The sequence below is a fragment of the Cyanistes caeruleus genome, chromosome 3 (assembly GCF_971803275.1).
Source record: "Cyanistes caeruleus chromosome 3, bCyaCae1.hap1.1, whole genome shotgun sequence".
Lineage (NCBI taxonomy): Eukaryota > Metazoa > Chordata > Aves > Passeriformes > Paridae > Cyanistes > Cyanistes caeruleus.
This window is the reverse complement of record NC_141703.1, coordinates 63,219,710-63,243,194: the sequence shown is the minus strand read 5'-3', so window position 1 is coordinate 63,243,194 and position 23,485 is coordinate 63,219,710. Positions and strand designations below refer to the sequence as shown.

Below are 23,485 nucleotides of genomic sequence, written 5' to 3'. Positions count from 1 at the left end.
TGGGTCTTTCACATCTGAAGGAAGCCCTGACCTGTTACAAAACGTAAGTATAAAGGTGATAAACACTTTAATAAATTCAGACTATTTATTGTCTCAAGAACAAATAATTGGAGAAAGGCAAAACTATCTTCATAAGGCCTGATACCTCTTCTGCACCATCTCAGCAGTCATGTGTCTCTTCCCCACCCTCTTAATGTCCAAGTGCTTATGCATTTAATGCAGTTCTGAAAAAAACTACTTGAGGTAGGTAAATATTATTTGGCAATTGAACCAAAGAACAAGAAATGGAAATCCTCACAGACTGGAACAACTCTATGTTCCTTGTAGCTTCTGTATCTGGACCATGGCTGCTGGCTGGCTTACAGTACTGGGATGGGGGGATGGTTTGGCTTTGTGCAGTTCTGATGAACATTTCTACAGTGTAGGTGATTTTTGTTTTGGTTTGGTTTTTTTAGGTTTTGTTTGTATGCTGATAATATTCCTTCTTGGTATCCCCTCTCTGCACAGACTTTGCCAGCACTGTGCTGTCTTGTTTTCATTTTGGTTTGAGTTCAATGTCCCTACTTGGCAGCAGTTTCAACTGAACTCAATTTCTTTCTCTTCTAAGCAGTACAGTGTGTCCTGCAGCAAACAAAATTTCAGAGATGGCCAAAGACTGGTCAGAAAGGAAAATCCCCAAACTGGGAAAATGCAATGAAAAGTCATTTGATCACACAAAGTTCATCTCAAATTCCAGAACTTCAGGTTACTGGCAAACTCGGGATGACATTTTTTCTTCTGAGGAGCAAAGACTTCCTGCCAACATTCACAAGTTGCAGTTTTGAAGAGAAAAAACCTCTGTCTTCCTCAATATTACATAAAAAGTCATCACAGAAGGGACTCAGCACATCAATGCATCCTGTAAAAAGGATCAAGTTTGTAGTTACTGTTGCATACTATTGCCACACATAGAAAAAAGTCTTCTAAGTCCTAACTGAAAACATCCCAGGTGCTCAGTGTGGTCTCCTGGAAAGGACATGGCCTATAAAACCACACATTGTAGCCCTATTTCCTGTGTGCTACAAAAGAGAACTTTGGTCACTGGTACACACATCCTGTTTTGAACAGCGAGGACAGATGTAGCTAATATTTGCTAATTTGTTAGTAACTGAATTGTTAGTAATTTAGATTTAAGGAAAGATACTTATTTTTTTCTTTCTCTAAGCAATAGAGTAGACAGAGGCATTAAGTGGACCTCAAACCAAAGAATGGCTGAGGTGGGAAAGAACCTTCAAAGGTTATCTGGTCCTGCTCAAGCAGGGTCACCTAGAGGCGGCTGCCCAGGGTCATGTCCAGTTGGGTTTTGAATACCTCCAAGAATGGAGAACCCACAAATTACCTGCATGGCCAGTCTTGTGCCCCTGCTCAGACACCCTCACAGTAAAAATTGTTTCCTGACATTCAGAGGAAATCTTTGGTTTCAGTTTGTACCCATTGCCTCTGGCCCTGTCACTGGACACCAGCGCATTCTCTTTGCACCCTCCCTTCAGGCATTTATACACACTGATGAGATCCCTCCGAGCTCTCTTTTCTCCAAGATGAACAGTCCAGCTCTCCCAGATATATTCCAGTACCTTTCACCATCTCAGTGGCCCTTTGCTGGACTCCATCCAGTAGGTTCATTTCTCTCTTGTACTGGGAAGCACAGAACCAGACAGGAAAAAACCCCAAAACTCTCGAATATTCCTTTCTAACAATTATTTCCTCAGCAGGCATAAGGCAAATTTTTTTCCCCTACAGTTGTGCTGGATCATCCTTTTTGCACATCCAGCCATCCACCTTCTTATCAGGAACCAACCCCACTCAGAGGAACACATCCCTCCCTTTCCCAGGACTGAAGATGCTCATGCCACGCTCTCAGGAGAAGTGCAGTACCCACTACAGAGGTGGGTAAGAGCCCACATGCTGACACGCAGGTGATGGCCTCAAGGAGGCCAAAGTGCAGAGGTCACCTGGTCTTGGCAGCAAAAAGCAGCTGCAGACAAGGGTGCTCAGAGCTAAGCACACCTCTGTCACTGTTCAGGATCATCCCCTGTCAGACTGGCTGATTTTAGCCATATCACTGTTTCAACATCTAACCATGATGTTAAGTCTTCTGGTAGATGGGAGGACCATCAATGCTACATTGCAAGCAAATGCCCACATTCTTTTCCCTTCACTTAAATATTTTCAGCTTAAAAAGACTGAAGTTTGGTGCTCAGATTTCCCCACCTGGGACACAAGTGACTCTGGCAAGCTGCTCAGGCACTGTGTACGTGACCAGAGCCTGCCCCATCACCTGCCTAAGCCCTACAGACACTAATCATTTTAAAGCCGAGAATAGGCACACAGATGCTCTGCTCTTGTGCTCTTCCCACAAGGAAGCACCAGCTAAGGGAGAAATGAAAATCACCTTTTCTGATGTGTAGAGCAGAGGGAGGCCAGCAATGTCTGGGTGCCCCTTGTCATAGCATGAGGGGGCACTAAAAGCTACTCCCCATCAGCAGCCTCAGGGAAAAGGGGCTTGGCTTTATCTGAGAGTGTTTGTGGGTATATAGCACTGCATTGTTTACACCTGTATCAAAACACACCCTCCTCCCATCCTTCAATAATGCAATTCATAAAAATAGCTCAGAATTGTTATTCAGCAAGTAAAATGGAAAAAAAAAGGACCAGGTAACAGACATCCCTTTTCATATGGATCTAGCAGACAGAAGAAACTGAGATTGCTACTCTATAACACAGCAGAAGAAGGCAGGCATTTTAACTCTCCCAGTGTCAAATCCTTCTTGTTTCATTTGGAAAGTAAAAGAATTATTGAATTGGATACATCTGTTTTCCCTTCATATCTCTACAGTACAGCTCTTAAGGGCCAGCAAAGGGACAAATTTTCCTTCCCCCCTCAGCTTTACTTGCAGCTAATGTAATTTTCTAAACCCAGAATAGTTTGTCCTGAGACTGCAAGATAAGGAGATGTTTAGCTTAAATCCAGATAACCCTGCAGGTTATTCAGTCAGAAAGAACAGCCAGAAAAATTCTGCAAAATGGTTTTGCATACCCCACATGCAGACATAAGCAACTCTGAAACCATGACTCCTCGGAAGACTGGGGGAGTGGCCACGAGTTTATTGCAGAACAGTCCAAGTCATTCTGAAATGTAGTCTCCTTTGGAATCAGTTCTTCACCTTTGTTTGCACATTACATGTTCAGGAGTAGGCACTGACCAGGGGCAGATCCTCAGCTTGGTGACTCCACTGCTCCATCAGGGTGAGCACAATTCATGCTGGAGTCCCAGACTTGGTGCCACTGCTGTCTCATTAACTGGGCACTAAACAGCAATTTTAAATTCACTTCAGTGTGCCTGTTTTTCTGTCACCAGGAGATGCACTCCCTGCACAGCACAAGTCACATCTTTGGCCAAAAGGCCCTGAGCCCAAAGGAACATGGAACACCACAGTCCAGCAAAGCTTTGTACATATTCTCCAGCTGGAATGAAATACGGCAGGCCACTTGCTCATCTTGCATAGCTTTGACAGCCAAGAACACTTCAGTCATCAGGAAACATGCACAAGGTGTAATAAAAAGCATTCCAAGAGGAAACAAGCATCTAGTTTCCAGGAGAGAAAGTGGGAGGACTGAGAAAACAACTTTCAAGCTGGAAAAATAATAGTAGTCTGTGAATTATGTTTGAAAATATGCTTTAAAATATGCTGTCTAGAGGGAAACCAACAAGCTGTATGACCAGGAAATCCAAGGTGGTGTTATTTCAGAGAATGTGACTGCAAAATGCTTCATCACAAGTTATAGGATGTTTAAAAAGAGAATTTTCCCTGAAAATAGACAGCAGTCCTGTGATGTGCACACAGAAGTCCACTCACCCTTCACTGCAGCAGCTCACTGGAGCAGAATTAATGCCATGGACTGAATTAACCATTTGTTTTCCCCTCAGAAGTGAATTGCTGCTGGGCAAACAAAGGAGAAACTTTATTTTCTCTTAGAATTCTCTCTCAAGAGAGAACACAAGGTTTCTCCAGGTAGCAATGTGCTCTGTAGCGGCAAATGTCATGGCCTCCCCACCACAGAGGCAAGAAGGTAAGTCCAAAACAGGGCAAGACTGACCACTACCAATGTGTTGTGTCTCAGCTGCTACAACCACAAGGCCTGCTGAAACAGGAGATGCAGGAAAGCTTTTGGTCTGGACAGCAGTTCTGTTCTCTACACCAGCTTCTTTGAAATGCGTGAGTAATACCATGCTAAAAAGTAACATGGATTAAAGGAACGGAGAGTTGGCTCCTCAGAGAAGGTCCCTTTGGAAAAAAGGGCTTTTTTAGTTTATTCACCTTGACAATATCATTTGGGTCAACCCAGGTTTTTAAATACTGTTTATTTTCAAGAGAAACTGTAAAGTATGACAACAGGACAATGGGCATCATTCAGCAATATCAATTTGGGTCTATAGAGAAAATTAATAAAAACCATCAGGATTTTGAAAAATAAATATGACTAACCATATGGAAGACAGGAAAAACAAAATTCATCTTCAACAACACAGACAGGTATAAATGCTGAAATGTTGCTGTGCAAGGTAGAGGTAGAGGTAGAGATAAACCAGACTTTTCAGATCTAGACCAGTTTTAGATCTGCCCCCCTCCATGCACACACTCCCAAAAGTTCCTGTTGCCAATAATATGAATCAGACTGTCATCATCATCAAACTCAAATAAGTCTGTGTGCTCCTGTAATGCTCTGAGCTGGAAAACTATTTCAGTTTTCTGTAGAAATCAGTTGCTGAATAACCTGACCCCTGGTTCTGCGACTTGTGCAGCAAAGGAAGAGGCGGGATGATTTTGCAGACCAATGAATGCCCTCTGGATGACGCCCACTAGGACAAGTAGATGGTAGAGCCCTTTTAGCATTTGCAACAGTCCATCAGCTCCTCAGTGATGCACCCAGAGATCGTGCCTGGATTTCCTCCTCTGAAGAGAGCATGGTCAGCAGAAATATCCCACACCAACAGGTACTGGCTGCAGGGAGAGCCGATTGCCTTACACAGTCTGTTGACACCGAAAACTCACAGAGGAAGATACAACCCAAGAACCCTCTGTACAAAGCAGCAAGTATCTTGACATAGTGAAATATAAAAACTAAAAATTGCACTGCACACAGATTTTTCCAAACAAACTCAAGACAACCAAAGTCAGATCGTACAAACCGTTAGTTAAAAAAATACCTTCTTGTATATTTTGAGAAGAAGTGGAAAGAGTCTTCGTGCAAATGCTCAGCCTGGATCAAGCAGAGGACATAAAGTTGTTGTAAACACATTAGTTCCTTTCTCATCTGCTGTAAGCACCCAGTGTTATCTATCTTCTGCAGTATAATTAGGGTTAGGAAATCCGTTTCTTCTGTAAATATCACCTTTCAAGTTCCACTGATGTAACATCAAGACACTACTGGTGTCATATCCCATAACTGTTAAATACAATAAAATAAAACATCATGAATAATGGTAAAAGACAATAAAATACAGTAAAAATAAAATCTTTTTAAAATTTACACCTTTTTTCTTTAATTAAGAGGGGATACATGGTTAGAGGTGGATGCAACAAGTCTGAAGAAGTTTGATTTAATTTTCCAGCGCTTATGTCAGAGTGGTGGAGGTTGATGAAATGACATTCTGTATGTCATCAGCTTTCACCTGTATGAGCCAGGTTCATAGATGACCGTAAAAGAAACCAAAAAACTCCCACTATATGACTAACTTCAATGATCAGAACAGTCATAACACATTGTGAGGTATTTGTTTTTTTAAATTACTCAAGCTGTTAAAACTTAGTCATTATTTTAGCTATTTCTCCCAGCTACACTGAGATTTGGCATGTTAAAAAACAGTTGATCTTCCTCAAGGGAAGCTTCAGTCAGCTTTGTCCCAGCCCCTTCAGGCAATAACTTCACAGACCAAGACCTCCTTGGTCCTTACTGGGCAGAAATCCTAAACCAAATCCCAAGTGAGAAGTGTCTGGGTGGAAGAAGGCAGGCATGACATCCTGCAGCCACACGGGAGAGGGAAGGGAAATGAATTACAGGAGCTAGTGCACATTCCTTGCTCCTACCTTAATAACCTTGTCTGTCCCCGAGGTCAGCAGCCATCCCCTGGTGGCATCGAAGTGTACGTGAACAATGTTGTGCTTACTGTCATGGAAAGTAGCTGTAGGCGCCCGCCTGAAGAAAGAAATCCAAAAATCAGCAAGAACTGTAACTGCAGGATTTCCCCCCAGAAATGTTCTCTATTGAGGAAAAAAGTACTTGACTGCTGCTGTAAGCCATTAATTCAGCAACCACTCTGTAAACTGCACTTTGAGACCTTTCTGGCATGAAAGGAACAGGGGTGGGGGGGCTCTCTACCCCTCCTGGCTTGATCTCCTCCTTATCCTGCTGAGAAAGCCCAGGGACTACCATGCCAGGCTGCTTCCTCCTGGATCCTTGCACCCACCCAGGCCCTTTTCTCCCATTGCAGCACAAGGGGGTTCAGTGTCCACACTCACTCCTCATCTGTTATGGACTCGTGGCAGCTGTCGCAGACCCTCACTTCGAACTCGAACCCCATCAGCGGGATGGAGGAGCGCTTGGAGCTGCATTTCCCGCACACGGCTTTCCCACACTTCCGGCAGTGATGCTGTGGGAGACAACATGCAGAAAGACATCTCATGCCACAAAGATCACTGCTCAGGTCCACAGGCTCTACCATCTCACTCCAGCAAGACATGATGCAGCTCAGTTCTGCCCCAGACACTTCATTTCTCAAGTTCCATGAGCACATGCAGCATGTTTCAAGCAGACCAGTAAGCCTTTCCCAATACAGCCTGAGCAGTTACAGATGTTTATCCAATCTCATTGAAAACAGCTTTGGTTCTGGCACAATCTCCAAAAATCACCTGTAAATTTCTTTCTGTAGCTTATTTGACTAACAAAGAGCAAAGTTCCACATGGCTAAAGTCATGGAAGGCCCCAAGTCTACTCAGCTCAAGGCCTATTACATGCATTTACTATTGGGATTAATTGGAAAAAGAACAGTGCATTCCTTTCAACCACAAAATTAAGCCACAGAGGGGAACCCACTGTCCCACCCATGAGCACTTAGTGGAAGACCGAAGTGCAAATTCTCAAAGGTTTAGGGGGAAAAAGGTTACCAGAATCCATTATGAGAGAAAAGCCTAATGGCACCAGGTTAACACACCAAAGGGCACATACAAACCTGCCTGAGGCCTATTTTCTTACTGTCCCACATTTGCTTGAAGTTCCAGAAGAAAGGCTGGTCACATTTTTGACAGGAGTCACTATCCAGCCACTCTGGGGTCTGCAACACACACACATAAACACAAAGTGGAAGTGAGCAACAAGCAGAAAAATTTCCAATGAAGCCTAGAGGCAGGACAAAAAAGATGTGCTGTGGTGTGGCAATATGGCCAGCTAAGCTTGATTTAGTATCTCCATTTCACAAGATGCCACTTTGACTGTTGTTGATGATGACAATATGATATGTGTTCCCTGGAATCTTTTTTGGCTTAGCTTTGAAGGACATGGGAGGAACAGTTCTCATCCAAATCACAAAGAGTTTGATAATAAGACCATAGAAACAACCCAATTCTGGAATTAAACATATAAAAATATTTTGTTCTGTCCTGTCTGGACAGCATTTACCATCTGCTATTGTCCCTGGTGGGAGCTGGGGTCAATTAGTATTTCTGATAGCCAAGCAACTCATCTGAAGGGAAAGGGAAGTTATGGGAAATGCTGATGTGGTTGGGGTTTTTCATACTCTTTCTTTCTTTAACACCCTAAGAGGAGTTCCTGCTGTCAGAGGTGCCTGTGCTACAAATCACACACAGGGATGAGAAAGATGTGATTCGCCCGGACAAGCCTAAAACCCAAACCAAAGCCAAGCTCTTTTCCCTCATCAACCCATGAGGTTAAATGAACACTAAATACTGTTTAATATTTTGTGAGGAAGTGCTATTAGCAAACTGCAGGTGTCTTGTCAGTCACTGGTTTCTCACATGCTGCAAATTAAAATGGCAAGAAACACAGATGAGATTAGGAACTAAAAACAATAGAAAAGCCAGGCAAAGGTAAGTTAAGGGCAGATGGAGACCCTCAGCTCCCAGGATAGCTTTGACCCCCAGCAATAAAGCAATCACCTGTTCCATATTCTTCTGCCAGTTATTCTGAAGGCATTTCATTCTGCTGGGGAAAATCCTTGTCCTTTCTACCCACAACAGTCTTTCTTTTTAATGCCTACAGATTTACATCTCTGTGTATAACTCTCCATCTCTTGGGCATTTGAACACTATAGATTTTGTTTGTGACAAGTAACAACAACATTTTGTTTGTGACAGCTTATAGCATCTTCCAAACATCTTCTTATAGCTTTTTAAAAATTGAGTTGAAAATAAAGAATCAAGGGCTGAAATGGCTTAAGTGACTCTAACACAATCTCAGTGATGTGGAAGTCTGATAGTAACAAAATGGGTACTGAGCATGTATCATATGGAGAAAAATCCTTAAATAAGGGCAAAGATACAAAAGCCAAAATCCAAAAAAAAAGTGATCTAGGACCCAAAGCCAAGGTTTGATATTAAAATCCCAAAGATTCATGTTTTGGGGGTGGTTTAGCATCCTGTTGTGCTGCTGTTAACAAGAACAAGCCCACATAGCCATAATCTGGGAAAGCTGTGCACCATTAGCACCTGCTGCATGGCCTTTATTTAGCTAATAATATTTCTCCTCTATTTTTTAAACCAGCCTTCTCACAGCATTCTTGCTTATTTGGTGATAAGCCAATCTTAACCCTTACTGCAGCCTTTCGAAAGCAGCAAATAAATGAAGCTTTTCATTTCTAGATGTTTGAGTTGCAGCAAAAAGGAAACATCTGTTGGGAAGGAGGAAACCGCGCTGCTTTCGTTTCAATTTAGGAGCTGATGACATACTTGGACCCTGGATTAGCAATTAAGGCGAGTCAACTGGAATGCTAATTCACATTAAAAAGGGAGCTCAGTTTCTGCCTATGCCTATTTCAGTATTTTTTTTTAAATCAAGTTTTCCACTTAGCGTTTGTCCTTCCTCAAGGGAGACACACTCAATCCACGCAGGCCACAAATCTTGAGAACTTCAGCACAACTTTCACAGCAAAGCTGGTGAAAGCCCATGTGGCCAAATGCCTTGCTCTGACCTACCCCCTGCAGGAAGAGGGCACAGGTTTGCTGTGACTCATGGCACCAGGATTTGCCAATCTCCTGAGCAGGGCTGGTGCCTGACTCAGCCAGCACAGAGCTCACTCCGCCCTCTATGAGTCAGGACTCAGAAATTGCCAAGCGGGGGCTGCTCCCACAGCGCCAAAGACCTGGGGAACGTTTTTGCACGCGCTCACATTTGTTGGCCATGAAGCACAAAAGCAATTAGGAATGTGTGGGTGAAATCCTACTGTCTGGATCAACAAAGACATGATTTACCCCACTTCTATGTGGTTATACCAGAGGGAAGCAAGACCAAGTGGCAGGTGAGATTGAACCCTTAGTAAAATGACTTCTTATCAAGGAAGAAAAATGCTGGTTGCACTTTTCCAGAGATGACCAAGAGCCTTCTTGTTTTACTCTTTTAAAACCAAAATGAATCAATCAGTCCATCCATTTACATCTGACCTGATATTTCTCATGACGTGCTGAAAAACACAGCAGAGCATCTCAATACCCTCCTTACAGAATATCTTTCAGAGCACTAATGTAATGAGCAAGAGCCATTTAGCAGCCTATTTAATACAAATCTTCTGCCAGGCGATTTCCCCTGTACCATATTATCAAAGGCACAGCATAATTGCTGTATAACAACTGGAGCATGTCCAAAACGTTTTTAAAGCTTGGAATGATCTTGTTTAGATTGAAAGCTGCACATTTTAGAAAGGCCCCTTCTTCCCAGGACTACTTCAGACTAAACTGACAAGAACTAAGCATCTACCTCCTGCCTCTCAACATCCATGTTCCAGACAACGATTCCCCCGTCTGCACCACAGGAGATGAGCTGCCGGGTGTGGTGAGCATAGGAGAGAGACTGAACTTTATCACTGAAAAAGAAACAAGACAGTTAGCAATCAACCACCTATGGCTACTGCACAAGTGAGCACAGAATATCAATAAAGCAGTACAAACCATTTGTTTGCCCATATGTTTCCCTCCACCACTCACTGCACATGGCATCCATCAGATGCAAATCAGTCTTTACTGTCAGACTGGGAGCAGAATGAGAGTGTTGCTCATCTGGGCAGCATCCACAAAAGCAAAGACCTGTTCTGATAACTGTTTTTGCTGCTTCTGGGAAGCCTCAATAGGGTTGCAGCTTCTGAAGGCACATTTGGATGCAAAAACACAGCCCTGGTAAGTTACCTTCTTGTCAAAATGTCTGTAACAACTTTGTTTTGTAAATCACTGCAACATATAGAAACACATCACTGAGAAACTACTGAAGATCTTTTGACGCTATTCAAAAATAAAGTAGGAACCACTAAATTGTTTCTAAGCCTTCTCATAATAAGGTGGAACATTTAGGTGCTTCTGTTTCTTCTTTTAATGAAAAAACAACATGGGAGGAACAATTCAGCATAAACCCCCAAAGACAGGCTCAGTCCTTAATAAAACAAAGAAATTCAGGCCTCATCTCAGGCTATTTGCAACCTGGGATACAAAGACTGTACAACAGTGTCATGGAAAAAAAAAGGTTGCAAAGACACAGGAACTGAACATAGTGTGAATAGAAATCATCCACAACATTTGGTTTCCCTTGCTACCACCACTGGTCTTGTCAGCCAAAAGGATTTGCATGCTAACACATTTATCTGTGCCTATGGCTGAACCTGAAGAGGGGAATGCATTCACAGGAGAGTTCAGGACAGCACTGCCACCCTTCACAGTGCCTGCCTCCCAACACCAGAGGCACCATCAGGATGTGTAGGATGCTGTGTTGTACAGTTCCAGCTGACAGCCACCACACAGATTAAGGTCCAGGGGCTAACTTTGTATTAGAACTGATTTCCACAGCAATAAATCAAGCAGTGATGCATTAGCAAGCACCACTGGTAGGGTATGAGGGTGATCTGGGAATTTTAGCTAGAGCTCTGCAGTGCTCTGAAATCCCAGAGGCATCCCAATCATTCAGCAGAGTGCAGCATCACCCAAAAGAAGTGCATGAATATGTAAGAAACTGTTAGCTCAAAACCACCACGGGATTTAGTCTCTCCAGACCTGAGCCTGGCATGCAAGTCCCACATATATGCAGTCCCAACACTCTGAAACCAACTTGTTGCATTGCCAGTGTTAAAAAGTGAGGAGTCATTGCCACTAGAGTCATTCTGATGTATAATCAATGCCCAGCACGGGCTTACCCCATCTTCAAAGACATCTACAGCAATGCAAATATACTTGCAAAGATGATGCCTCTTTGCACTGAGGAGATGTGAAGGCTGCTACAGTTAAAGGTCAAAGCACATCACTTAGAATTCAGGCTGTAGGTGAAAGAGCATGGAAGAAAGAGAGATTAATTGTCCAAGCCCGATGCTCCCTCTAGGGGAAGGAAAGACCTTGACACTTAAAAACCGAGAATTTCCCTGGAGCTGTTATCATTTGAGGAGCCTCCTCTTTCCAACAAAGGCACAGGCTCTGGTACAACACATTCAGGAATACAGATGTGCTTTCCTTCACCATCCTCTGTAGACTCTTAAAACAGTCTGTGGGCCCAACACTGGAAAATTTACTATAAGCAAATTATCCCTGTTGTATACAGACTACAGGGAGTCACACATAGAGTGTTGAGGCTTTGTGTAGACTGTAACCTTTGGGCTGTTTGTTTCCAGATGTGGCTTCTGCATTTAGCTTTCCTCCTATAAAAGCAGGAGGAATGGTTTTGAACATACTTATGTCCTTGCAGCTCGATGGCTGTTCCTTTTCTTCCTCCAATATCCCACATTATAATGGAATGATCAGAACTGCCTGAGAATAAAACTCGCTGTATTGGGTCCCAGCAGAGAGCAGTGACACCACCTGCAATAGCAACACACAAAACAATCATTTTATTACAGAAAGTGGAAGATTGGAAGGCAGCTAAATATAAAGATACAACAATAAATATGGAGTGATTAAAATGCAGATCCCTTTGGCAAAGACTATGCAACCATGTGCTTTCCAGCGGAAAAATAACAGTCTAGAAAAACTACTGAAACCCCATCTTGCTCTTCTGTGGGCACAGGGCTTCACTGCTGTTTGCATGGGTGAATCCACTGAGCAGTAAATTTTGAAAGAAGAATGGTCACAGTGGGAGCTACACAACTTTCCACCTTCTTCATTTCCAGAAGATTAAAAAAGAAGCAAGTGTGGAATGCCATGGGCATCTTCTCAGTATCCTAGCACATGGACTCAACTACATTGTGCTATCTTGAGCTATCAGCACTTGGTTAGAGAGGAGGGATATGAAGAAAAAATGTTGAGGAATAACACAATTTCTTCTGTTAGATGGTAGGATCATATCCAGGGTTGATCCTTTCAAAGGGTGATGGGGCACAAGTCCCAGCAGTGAAACAAGCATTTAGTGCCTCCAAGTGGTGCCTATTCCACTTGGAATAGGCAGGTGTCTACCAATACAGATCTTGCCTTTAGCAGCATCCTTTTTTCTCTCCCAGAACTACCACAATTCGTTCAAATCTCACTGCTTTAATTAGCAGCAACTAATTGTGGCATTTTCTGCCACAGGTGTGTTCTGCTCAGAGATCTGATCACTCTTCTTTTTACCAATAGAGTTTCCCTGAACTGCTGGGACACTTGAAGAGCTATGTCCCTTCCACTGTAAGCATAAGCACAAGCCATCCTAGTGTATCACAGGGCAGTCCAACCACTGTGATGCTGAGCACAGATGACCCTCCTGAGCATTTTTCTGGGTCTCCTTCTGAGGCCTTACCTGTGTGTCCCTTAAATGTGGTAACAAGGCTGCAGGACTCTTGCTCTAGTTTCAGGATAGTGACTTGCCCAGAATGGTCGCCAACAAACACATGCCGGGTTTCCACATCAAATCTGAAGGATAGATGCTGAGGAAAACTTATTATTTACACAAGCTTTGCATTCCTTTCATGACTTGCTAGTTCTTTTGACATGAGTATACTGCAATCTTGTGAATAGTGCTCCAGTCTCAAGGAGGTATTAGAGTTTACTTTTAGGCACCTGTTCATCTTAATAATGCTAATACCTGTTCATACTAATAGCGCAGTATTCCTGGGTGAGAAAAAACAAGATTATTCCAGGACATAATTTGTGGTTTTGTTATGAAAGACCATTGAAGTAGCCCTTAGTCATGAACATAAGAGTTGTCTCCTCAGGCTTTGTAACTTAAGTGCTAGAGTTGGATGGTATGCACTCTCTCCCTTTCAAAAGTTATACAAAATACAAAGGGGTCCTGATTTTAAGCACACAGAACACTGCAGAACAAAACAAAAAACAAACCTGTTCCTGGTTAAGCCGAATATTTTTGCAGTATTTGCCAGTGATTCTCCCTTCCACTGCCCTCCACCATCATAATCAGATGACCCAAATTAAATTGTCCTCCTAAAGGTTTTATCAGTGAAAATTGGCTGTTCTCTAGAGAGATTTAGGGAACAACCAGATTCTTGCATCATGCTTTAATAAATATTTATCAATGAATTAAGAAGTCTTTCTGCCATTAAGATTGACTGAATTACCAGATAATATAAAACAAGTCCATCTTGAAACAATAATTTTGAGTCAGTATCACTTCTCATGAACTAGCAAAGCATGCATCATCTATACCACAAACACTCTGGGGCATTAAAAGGTCTATTTATGCTAACCTCTGTTTTCAGCCTAAGAGCTCCTACTTTTCCTTTTCCCTTTTCATTTGCAATAAAGCTGAATTAATATTTCTTTTATTGTCAGGCAGCTGGGGCAGCTCTATGTGAATAAGCCACCTGAGTGCCATTTCTGGAATCATTTACTCTTTAGTTAACCCAAACTCCCAATACATAGTGAGCAGTTCCAGAGTGAAGGACAAGTGCTTGTTATTTTTTATCAAAGTAATTTAATTTTTACCATGCATACACACAGGCACTCTGACCTGACCACCAACCTATTTTTGTTACCATTAATTCTCTGAAGAAAGCATGCACTGCATGTTTAACTGAAGGCTCTATCCATATTTATTACAACAGCAGACCACAATAGGTTGTGGATCGCCCATTGTGGTGCTCAAAAATGCTTAGACCTAAATATGCCACAACACATTAAGGAGACAAAGCAAGAAGAACTGACAGTTTTTAAAATTGGCTTTAAATAACAGTTTCTCTCACAAAACACTGAATACATACAGGGCACAAAATTCGGAGGACAACTAGACAAACAAACTAAAAAGACTGAGTGCCAAAGAGCAGAAATAGAACTGAGAGCTCAGCAAAGGATACTGCAGGCCGCAGGCGCCCGCGCTGGTGCGGTACCCCCCCAGCCGCTGGCCACTCTCCGAGCAGTGCCACGTGAAGTGTTTGTCTTGTCCGGTGCTCAGCACCCACTCCATCTCCAGGACAAACAGAATCATGATGACCCTGCTTTGATGAGCTGAAAATTAAGCAGACAGACCTATAATCACACATTGCAGAGAAGAACATGGGGGCAGACAACCATTGCAAATACCAACTGCACCCAACTCCTCCACTCACACTTCCCTACAGAAGCAGCTGGTGTTTAATAATCCTGTTGACATCAGCTTCCATGGAAGCTTGTAAGGTCCCTGCTCTGCATGTTCAGCATTTGCATGAGAAAGAGTGGAAGCAAGACTTAATTTCTTCAATGCCTATTGCAGTCATTTATCTTCTACAGCAGCAAATGTCTTCCCTCCATCATTGTATCATCACTAACAAGGCTGCCACCTGTAATGGACTTGGGGCTCCATTTAAACCTCTTCTCAGCTACTTTTTGACAGTAGTCAAAAATGAAAATGCCTACACTGCTGCTCCTCTTGCTGTTAAGTTTTGGTGGATCTGGGCTGTGGTAACCCAGCAGAACAATGAGTTACAGTACAGGCACAATGCTGCACCAAAGGGAAGTTTCAGCATTAAAAGGTTACTGGAATAAAAATTAAATAAAAGAAAATATCACAGCTGTGGTAGATGAATGGAACATCTGAAGGAATAAATTTCTACCGCTACAAAAACAAAGCTATCAAAAGGTTTTCATTAAAACAGGGGGATGCATGCTTGTTTTTTGTATGAATGACCAGTGGGCTTAGTCATGAAGTGCTGATTGAGTCGCTATTCTAATAAAACAAGTGGCTGGAAAGACATACAGAACTATTCCCAGCTGTAACCTAATGGTGAATGCCACACTCCTCAATCTACAGCCCTAATGGTTTATTGCTGTTCTAAGATGCAGCAATATGTGTCACACGAATTAGACTGCTGGTATTTGTTTGTATAAAAACTGGCACAAAAAGATTGAATATGCTTAGAAGCCTAAAAACCAGCCCCAAGCCTCTATCTGAAATGCAGAGAATTTCTTCAGAACAGTATGGGAAGACTGTTGTCTGTCCTAGACAAATGTGCAGCATGTATGAGAGCTGTGTTCAAACCCCACAGGGGGGAACTACCTGTAGGAAAGAAGAGGAGGCTCCCAAGGGACAACACCAGCCCTGATCCACACTGCTTTTTCAGACTGAGATTGCCTGAGCAGAAAAGTCAATAGATTTATTGACACAACTTGCCATAACAGTGATAGGCAGCTGAACCAAAGTGTCAGGTGTCAACTGTGCCCAGATGATTTCACCCTTGCCATTAGAAGAGCTCAGATTTTGGCTTTTCCATTCACTTTTACATTCCAGGCAGAAGGATGGGGACCATCAAGGAGTCACTTGAACTCTTTCATATAGATCCCATCTCCTCTCTACCCTTGCTTTCTCTGGGAAGAAATTCAGTAGCCCCATGCTTATCTTTAGCCATCTGTTGTTTAGCCATATTTAGCCATCTGGGAACAGCTGCACCAGCCAGTTGAGTGCTGCACTTTGGGACACGACTGCTGCCACACACACCTCACAGGCTCACAAACATGCTCCAGGAGCTTGTGTGAACCATTAGTGAACACACACACACACACATGCATTTCCACAGGATGTGCAAAGCTGGCTGAGATCAGACTGCTCAAGGCCTATCCAGAAATGTTTTCTCAGCATGTCGCAAATGCTACTGCTAGCGACAGCTTCTGATGGTTTGAACTGGTGGTGAGGATAGCTGGTACCACCCAACTCTCATAAACCTCCTTCTACCTCCTAAAACTTCTCAAAGACAGGGCTTGTAATTTTTGGCTGAAGTACTACCTGTGCATGCTGAGGCAGCTCTTTCTGGCAAGTAAGGAGTAGACATTAAAAAATGGTACTTGCCAAGAGGTGGATGGGGTGTACATGACAGCTTCGCTTATCTTCCCTCCCCAAAAAGAGCTTTCAACTCAGCACTCTGTTGTCCACATGCACATATTAGCTGGTGCCACCACACACATGCTGATGGCAGATATATCTGAAACAAGTGTAAGTGCACAGGGTAGATCATCTAAGCAAAGGAGCAAAGAGAAGACAAATGTAATCAGAAAGTCACTTGTCCTTAAGAGGGAATTTGACTCATGTAAAGCTTAAAGAACCAAATATCAGAAGATTGGAAGCTGACAGAAGAGCAAGGAAGGGATCTGGGCCCTAGGATTAACACAGGTTCATCGTCTTGAAGCAGCAAAAAGCTGGTCCTTCATTAACTGAAGATTTGATCACCATTTGTATGCAGAAAATTGTGGAGCAAGCAATTCCAAAGCTGCTCATTTGTAACAACAGCAGGATGGAGATGAGATGGAGTGTGAATGTGGTCACAGCAGAGGAGAACTCTAAACAGGCACCAGGCAAGAGCAGATATGTGTAAACCAGAATGAGAAGAGAGCCATTTGTGGGGAAAGATCATGCTGTAAAGAAGAGAGAGAAGCAGCAGAGAAGGAGAAGGGCACAGGTCCATGTGCAGCTGGAGGGTGGGAGGGAGCAGGGTAGCTGTTCTGCTCTACAAGACAGCAGCAGTGGGCACTATGCAAAGAGCAGGTTGGAGGGAGGATGGAAAGGCTGTGCCCAGAGAAGAGAAACTGCAGCTGGGAGCTGCAGCTGGGAGGTGCACAGCAAGATGTCAGCAAAGGAAATGGAGGGCCAGTGCTGTGTATAAAGGCAAAAGTCTGAGAAGCATGGTCAGTGCACAGTCACACAGTGATGGGCAAGAAGCTGTTCTGAGGGGTTACAACAGCAAAAACTATCAGCAAACACCAAAACAGAGATGGAAATTGCCAGGCAGAAAAAAAGCTTAGCACAAGCAAGGAAAGCACAAGTGAAGAGGCTGTACTTAGGCGAAAGCAGAAGTAAGGGCATGACATGAGCTGGCCTGAAAGCAGAGGGTCAGGGTGACACCCTGGAAACAGGCAGGCTGCACAAAGCATGGGGCAGAAACAGGTCTACAAATCTGGCTAGGCAGAAAAAGCGTGTGTCAAACAAACAAACAAAGAACACAAAACACTAAAGCAGTAGTTGTTATCTCATCCAGAGGAAGCACAGCAAGATGGTCCAGGTGCAAGAAGCAGTATAGAGAAGGCCATAAAGAATGGCAAGCAGCAACAGCCATATGGACCAGCCTGTGAGGGGCTGAATGGGGCTGGAAGCCACAGCTGCTGAAAGAAGGGAAAGGTTTCTTGCAGGAATGTGGGAGGAGTTGCCCAGGGAGAGAGCAGAGATTGTCTACACCTTCAGATGGTGCTGTGACTGAAGAAGAGGGGATGATGATATGAGAGACAGACACACAATGAAAAAATTAATTTCCCAGAGCATCCCAAATGGCGCTGATCAAATGCTTGCACTACTCCTCCTTATGCAAGGGAATGAGTCAGCGCCTGCAGGAGGCCAATACCACAAGACCCACCCTGGAGTCCTGACTAATCCTGTGTCACATCCCCCATCACTGCATTCAGATCCCTTCCAAGAAATAAGATTTCACAACTGCACAGTGCTGCAGCAAAACCTTCACAGAGCATGTCCAGCCATGTACACCAGCAAGGCCAGGCTCCATAAGCCACCAGACCTGGCTGCACACCCCAACCAAGACCAAAGTCTTATTATTCACAGCTTATCTACCAGCTGTCATTCTGTCACCAGATCATTTGACCAGCATGAATCAGCATGATTCAACTAAAGCCACTTAGTAGGGTAAATAAAATTATTTACTCCCCCTAAAACACTTTTGAAGAATATAAAGGTCTTACTTGAAAACTTTAAGTAAATTTTTTTAAAACTGAGACTTATAAAACAAATGAACCACTAGAAGGCCACCATACCAAACAAAACCACCTGTTCCTTCTTGCCCAGGGTTTTACCAAGATGCTTATGCCAACCCCAAAACTCAGTATGGCCACATGAGGAAGGTGCACTGCAGGCATAGGGTTGTGGAGGGAGTCCTACTGGACCATGTGAGGAAGGTCCATCTCTGTTGGATCTTGATATACCTACCCAAGGGACTACAATGCTCTTTCCTGCATAGTTTCCCAGACACTGTGTTGAAAATGTGGCTATTTCCTCCTTGCTGTGTCTCAGCTGGACTTTGGACCAAGTAAGGCTGCTGGTAAGCCCAGATCCAGTGCTCTGCTTGGAGGCAAACTTAGCATGAGGAGCATGAAAGTACCTAACACTGTGTGGACCAATGGCACTACAGGACTGTACCCTGTGACTGACAGCTGCTCACAGAGCACTTCAGTTTTGCAAGGTTTCCTCAGCACTCCAGACCTCCAGCATGGGTCCAAGCCAAGCACAGGGACCAGGCAGAGGGGGCACTACATTCCTTCACCAGCAACTGATGTGAGCAGTGGAGAAGCCAGGAGCATGTCTTTTTGGAGGGGGGTGGTGGGAGGCACTCTGCTGTGGAGCAGAGTCATTGGTGCCCTGAAAACAGTGGGGAATCTCTTTGGGTTTCTTTTCTTTTTCCTGCCTTGCACTGTCAGAAAACTGTCCACTGCAATTGTGCGGGTGTGTGCAGTGAGGCACTGGCACAGGCTGCCCAGAGAAGCTGTGGGTGTTCCATCCCTGGAAGTGTTCAAGGCCAGACTGGATGGGGCTCTGAGAACCTGGTCTAGTGGACGGTGTCCTGCCCTTCAGGCAGGGGGGTTGGAACTTACCAATCTTTATGGTCCCTTCCAACCCAAGCCATTCTATGATCCTATGAAAAACCTTCCCATGGTGAGACAGGCAGGCTAGGAAGGAAGAAGGTGACTCTAGTTAGGAGTGTGGTGAGCTGCGCCACCTCTCCATTGTTGTTAGTGGACACTCAGAATCCTTTGCTCTCCAATATTTGGGGAATCTGAGCTCTTGGGTTTCCCCTCAGGACAACCCATGACATCTTCCTATCCAAAGGTGTCCTCTAATGTTTGCAACATATCTGGCACACTGCAGAAAGCCGTAAGAACAGCGTTCATTTTCCTCCTTTTTTAATTTTTTGAGTTTTCCCCAGACCTTCAGTGGGCTATCACAGCCAACTGGCTTTTCTGAAATACTGCCAAGAAATCCATTCCTCTCTTCTAAAATTTTCAGCATTTTCCCTGAAGAACTCATCAAGAAAGTCGTTCTCATGCATATGCTGTTCTGCATCCACAGAAGAAAAAACCTCAGCTCACCCTCTTTAGTGCCATGACATTTAAATATGAAACTTAGCCGTATTAAACTTTGGTGACTGCAGAGCAATCACAAATTTGGATACTTAACACTTGTACAGTCAGACTGCAGCAATCTTATTTAAGATTCACATATATATATATATATTATCATCATTGTATATTTTTCTTCAGTTTTTATAAGCTAAGAAAAAAAGCAGGCATTCTAGCTTAATTTTACAACACACCAGACATTCATGAAACACTCACATGTTAGCCATGCTCTGCAAAAATCAAGATTCTCTTCATACCTTAAAATTGAAATGTTACAAAGTGATCCCCAGAGCCTTCATTTAGAGATTTAAATTACACTTAATCTTTCAAGGTATAAAACTAAAAATATATGAGTAAGAACATCTTTTAAAATGTATGTGAGAAATGTCAAGCTAACATGTCCGAGGCTTCTATACAGAAACATAATGCTTAGTATATAACATATGACACCACATAATATCATACCACCTCCTAGTCTAACAGAAAAAAATATATAATAAATTGTCACATGTATTTGTTTCTTTTATAAGAATATCTGTCCAAAACAATGTCCTTAAGAGGTTTGAAAAGGATGAATAGCTAGGTTTCTGAAAACATCACATTAGTGAGCACCAGACTCTAATTAGAAAAGGTATGGATTGGCATTTCTTGACCTTTTACTAGGAGAGGTATTCACTGATAATCTTGTGGTTACTGGAACTGACAGTTACTGAAATACAACCAGACTAACCCCAAAAGCTTCAGCCTTCAAAGATGGGTTAGTTTCTTAAGTTGTTTCAGTAGATACATTGGATTACAGAAGACTGAAAATTAAAACTCCTATTCCCCAGACATGGACAGTTTGTTGTCTACTGTGATATTCCAAAGGAACATTTAAAAGGAAAAACGGAACATGAAACAGCTCTTTTAAAAATCTTGTTATCTCAGAATAAAGCACATTATAGATCTATTGATAAAACCAGCATTTACATTAGTTAAAAAAAAATTCTGCCATTGTAAGGGAAACTTTTCCATTCATAGTCCAAAAGAAAACATTAACAAGAATTAATGACAATACAAACCAATTAACATGGATTGTGTTTCTTACCCTGGTAACTTTTCACTAGTGTCATCTTGTTGTAATCTTCTGATAAAATGAATTCCTGAGGGAGGGAAGGAAAAAGCAAAAGAATCAGGGCTTAGAGATGTGAAGTGTTTGAGACTGTTTACATTTGAATACTTTACCTAGGTAAGTTCTCCCTTCTTCACAACCACAGCCCTATATATACTTTTAATAATTTTGAGTACCCAAAAAATCTAAATTCTTTCACTTTTTAAAGCCGCCTAAGACAACATGGTGAGTGCTTCTGAATGGAATAAATAAAAAGGAACCATTAAAAAAGAGCTGACAGAAATGACTGGCTGTGAGCTGAGATGCCACAAAATAAGAAACCTGACACCTGGCAAATACCTGCTGCTCAGGCCCACCTGGGCAGAAACCTTCATGTGTGCACAGCTCTGTGTGCCTACATGTACATTTGTGTACACACACGTATCCTTGTGTGTGCATACACTAACTGCACCCCAATGTGAACATTCAGGAAATGCAATATATATATGTAAGAGACCCTCCAAATTGCTCAGTCCAGACTAGGTACCGACAATACGTGATGGGAATGGAATGCATTTCAGGTTTCTGTTGAAAAGCCTCTCAGTGCTTCAGACAAACAGAAACCCAAATTCTTCTGTGTCCAGGCAAGAGCACACCTATAGGGACAGGCTCTATTGTCTTGGTGTCATTGCTGTTCAATTTCCAGTATGGCTTTTGCATGGGGAAATGTTGATCATGGCAGCTAAGAGTCTGCATGGCAGCCTTGGCTCCTGCAGAAGTCTGAGGTGATTAAACTCACTGACCACCCATGTGTTCCTGCAGATTGTTTTGAAGAGGAGAGTTACTCAAAACTGGGGAAACAGAATGGCCACAACCAAATGCCTACAACATCTCTCTGAAGGAAACACCCAAGCAAAGGGTTTTTGGCAGCACCAAATGAATTAGCTTTCAGAGAGCTGTCAGGTATCTATGTACATATATCAGATACTCAGAGAAACATAAAATAAAAAATGAAGGAGTGTAAAACCACATTATTTTAATAATTTTTAGCAAACTATAAAGAAACTCTCTGTGCTAATCTGCCTAGAGGACAGAAGAAGTAAAACAACTCATTTAACTCATCCTGAAATAGGATGGAAAACTAAAATAAACATTACAAATGCAAGATAAGTGAATTTGATAAACATATAGTTGTAAAATGTTCTTGTGCGTATGCCAAAAGCACTGGAGAACTCTGGACTTCAGAAGCCTACAATGTTTAAGGGAAACCAAATGTTTAATGCAAAAGAGCAAAGGACATTCTAACCCCCAACAAGCCAGTGTTTCTCCCCAGTTTCCGAACCACAATTTAAAAACAAGTCACTGCATTTTCTGTTGGGTCACTGCAGGTAATCTGTCTGGCCTTCAGCACCAGAATTAACCAAACATCTACTGCTTGGCACCAAGGTGGAGAGGTTACAGTACTCATCTGTGGAACATCTGCACATCCCAGCTTCCAGAAAAACAACTGTGAGTGATTTGAGGCAGCTATGTATTCTGCTCTCTCTATGTTTCCACTCATAAATTTGTTAAAAATATGTTCTCTTAAATTGCTCTACTTCATCTTCCTTTCCTTAATCTGCTCCAGCTCCCGGTAGGTTTCCCTGGCAGCTGAGCACTACAGTGGGGAGCATTACTTAAACAGCAGTAACAAATAAATTAAGTCATCTGGATTTCTATACCAGGGTCACCTTACCTCTACAAACCACAGAAAGTTAAAAATCTGCTATACCTTTCCAGCTACTAACACAGGAACTTGTTTTTGTTGACCACAACCTGAAGAATACTATAACATGAAATGCTTCACTACAAAGCCTATTTGAAGCAGGACCCTTTGCTAGAATCCTTTCTTCTACTGTTACCTAAAGAGAAATTGCTCTAATTGCTGCAACACGTGATGGGAAGATATGTCTGCCTTTCCCACCAATTTGGCTGTCCTTGTCTCTGACTGCAGTGGCACACAGATGCTGGTGACTTCAGGTGGGATGTAGAGAGTGGATTGCATTGTCACTTTTAGTTGCATTTTTATTTTAACAAATTTGATGCAGCCATTCTGTTTTGTGACCCAAAGAGCTCCACAGTTTCAGTGGAAGACTGAAAAGGCTTTTTAATATCTCCATTCTAACACAATAAATCAAACACATGTGGTTTGTAAGCTGCATCCAAGTATTGATCACCACTGTATTCTTTAATATAAGCCACAGCTATGTACTATCAATACACTGCTCCATCCAAAATATAAAACAAATATGGTACAAGATAAACACAATTTCAGTTAACCTAAATAATGGATTTTTTTTTTTTTCCCTCAAGACTTCTTGCATATCACTGTCTTATTGAAAGGATATGGTAATTTGTGACGCATTTTCTAATCTTTCTGTAGGTCTCCCCACTTCCCTTTACACTCTCGTGTTCTTCCACTGCACTTATTGCCCTCTCCCTCTTCTAGCCAAATGCATTAGTTGCGTCACTAGACAGGTATTTTAGCACAGGGCACCTTGCTCATGAAATTCATGCCCTATTGCACATACAATGTGTCATCTGC

The 23,485-nt window shown here is 42.7% G+C and overlaps 1 protein-coding gene across 5 annotated transcripts in view; it reads right to left on the bottom strand.

Annotated features, from left to right (window-relative positions):
• Positions 1–4,385: 4,385 nt before the first annotated feature.
• The window catches only part of WDFY2 (WD repeat and FYVE domain containing 2), a 77,765-nt gene continuing 58,665 nt past the window's right edge, over positions 4,386–23,485 (bottom strand). For all 5 annotated transcript variants that reach the window (XM_086881375.1, XM_086881377.1, XM_086881374.1 and 2 more), the window contains 9 exons: positions 20,899–20,953; positions 14,522–14,672; positions 13,012–13,124; positions 11,975–12,101; positions 10,027–10,132; positions 7,271–7,372; positions 6,561–6,691; positions 6,129–6,237; positions 4,386–5,487 (listed from right to left, as the gene is read on the bottom strand). In XM_086881375.1, coding sequence (XP_086737501.1) covers positions 5,458–5,487; positions 6,129–6,237; positions 6,561–6,691; positions 7,271–7,372; positions 10,027–10,132; positions 11,975–12,101; positions 13,012–13,124; positions 14,522–14,672; positions 20,899–20,953 — 924 coding nt within the window. In that variant the 3' untranslated portion in view covers positions 4,386–5,457. The remainder of the gene's footprint in view (positions 5,488–6,128; positions 6,238–6,560; positions 6,692–7,270; positions 7,373–10,026; positions 10,133–11,974; positions 12,102–13,011; positions 13,125–14,521; positions 14,673–20,898; positions 20,954–23,485) is intronic.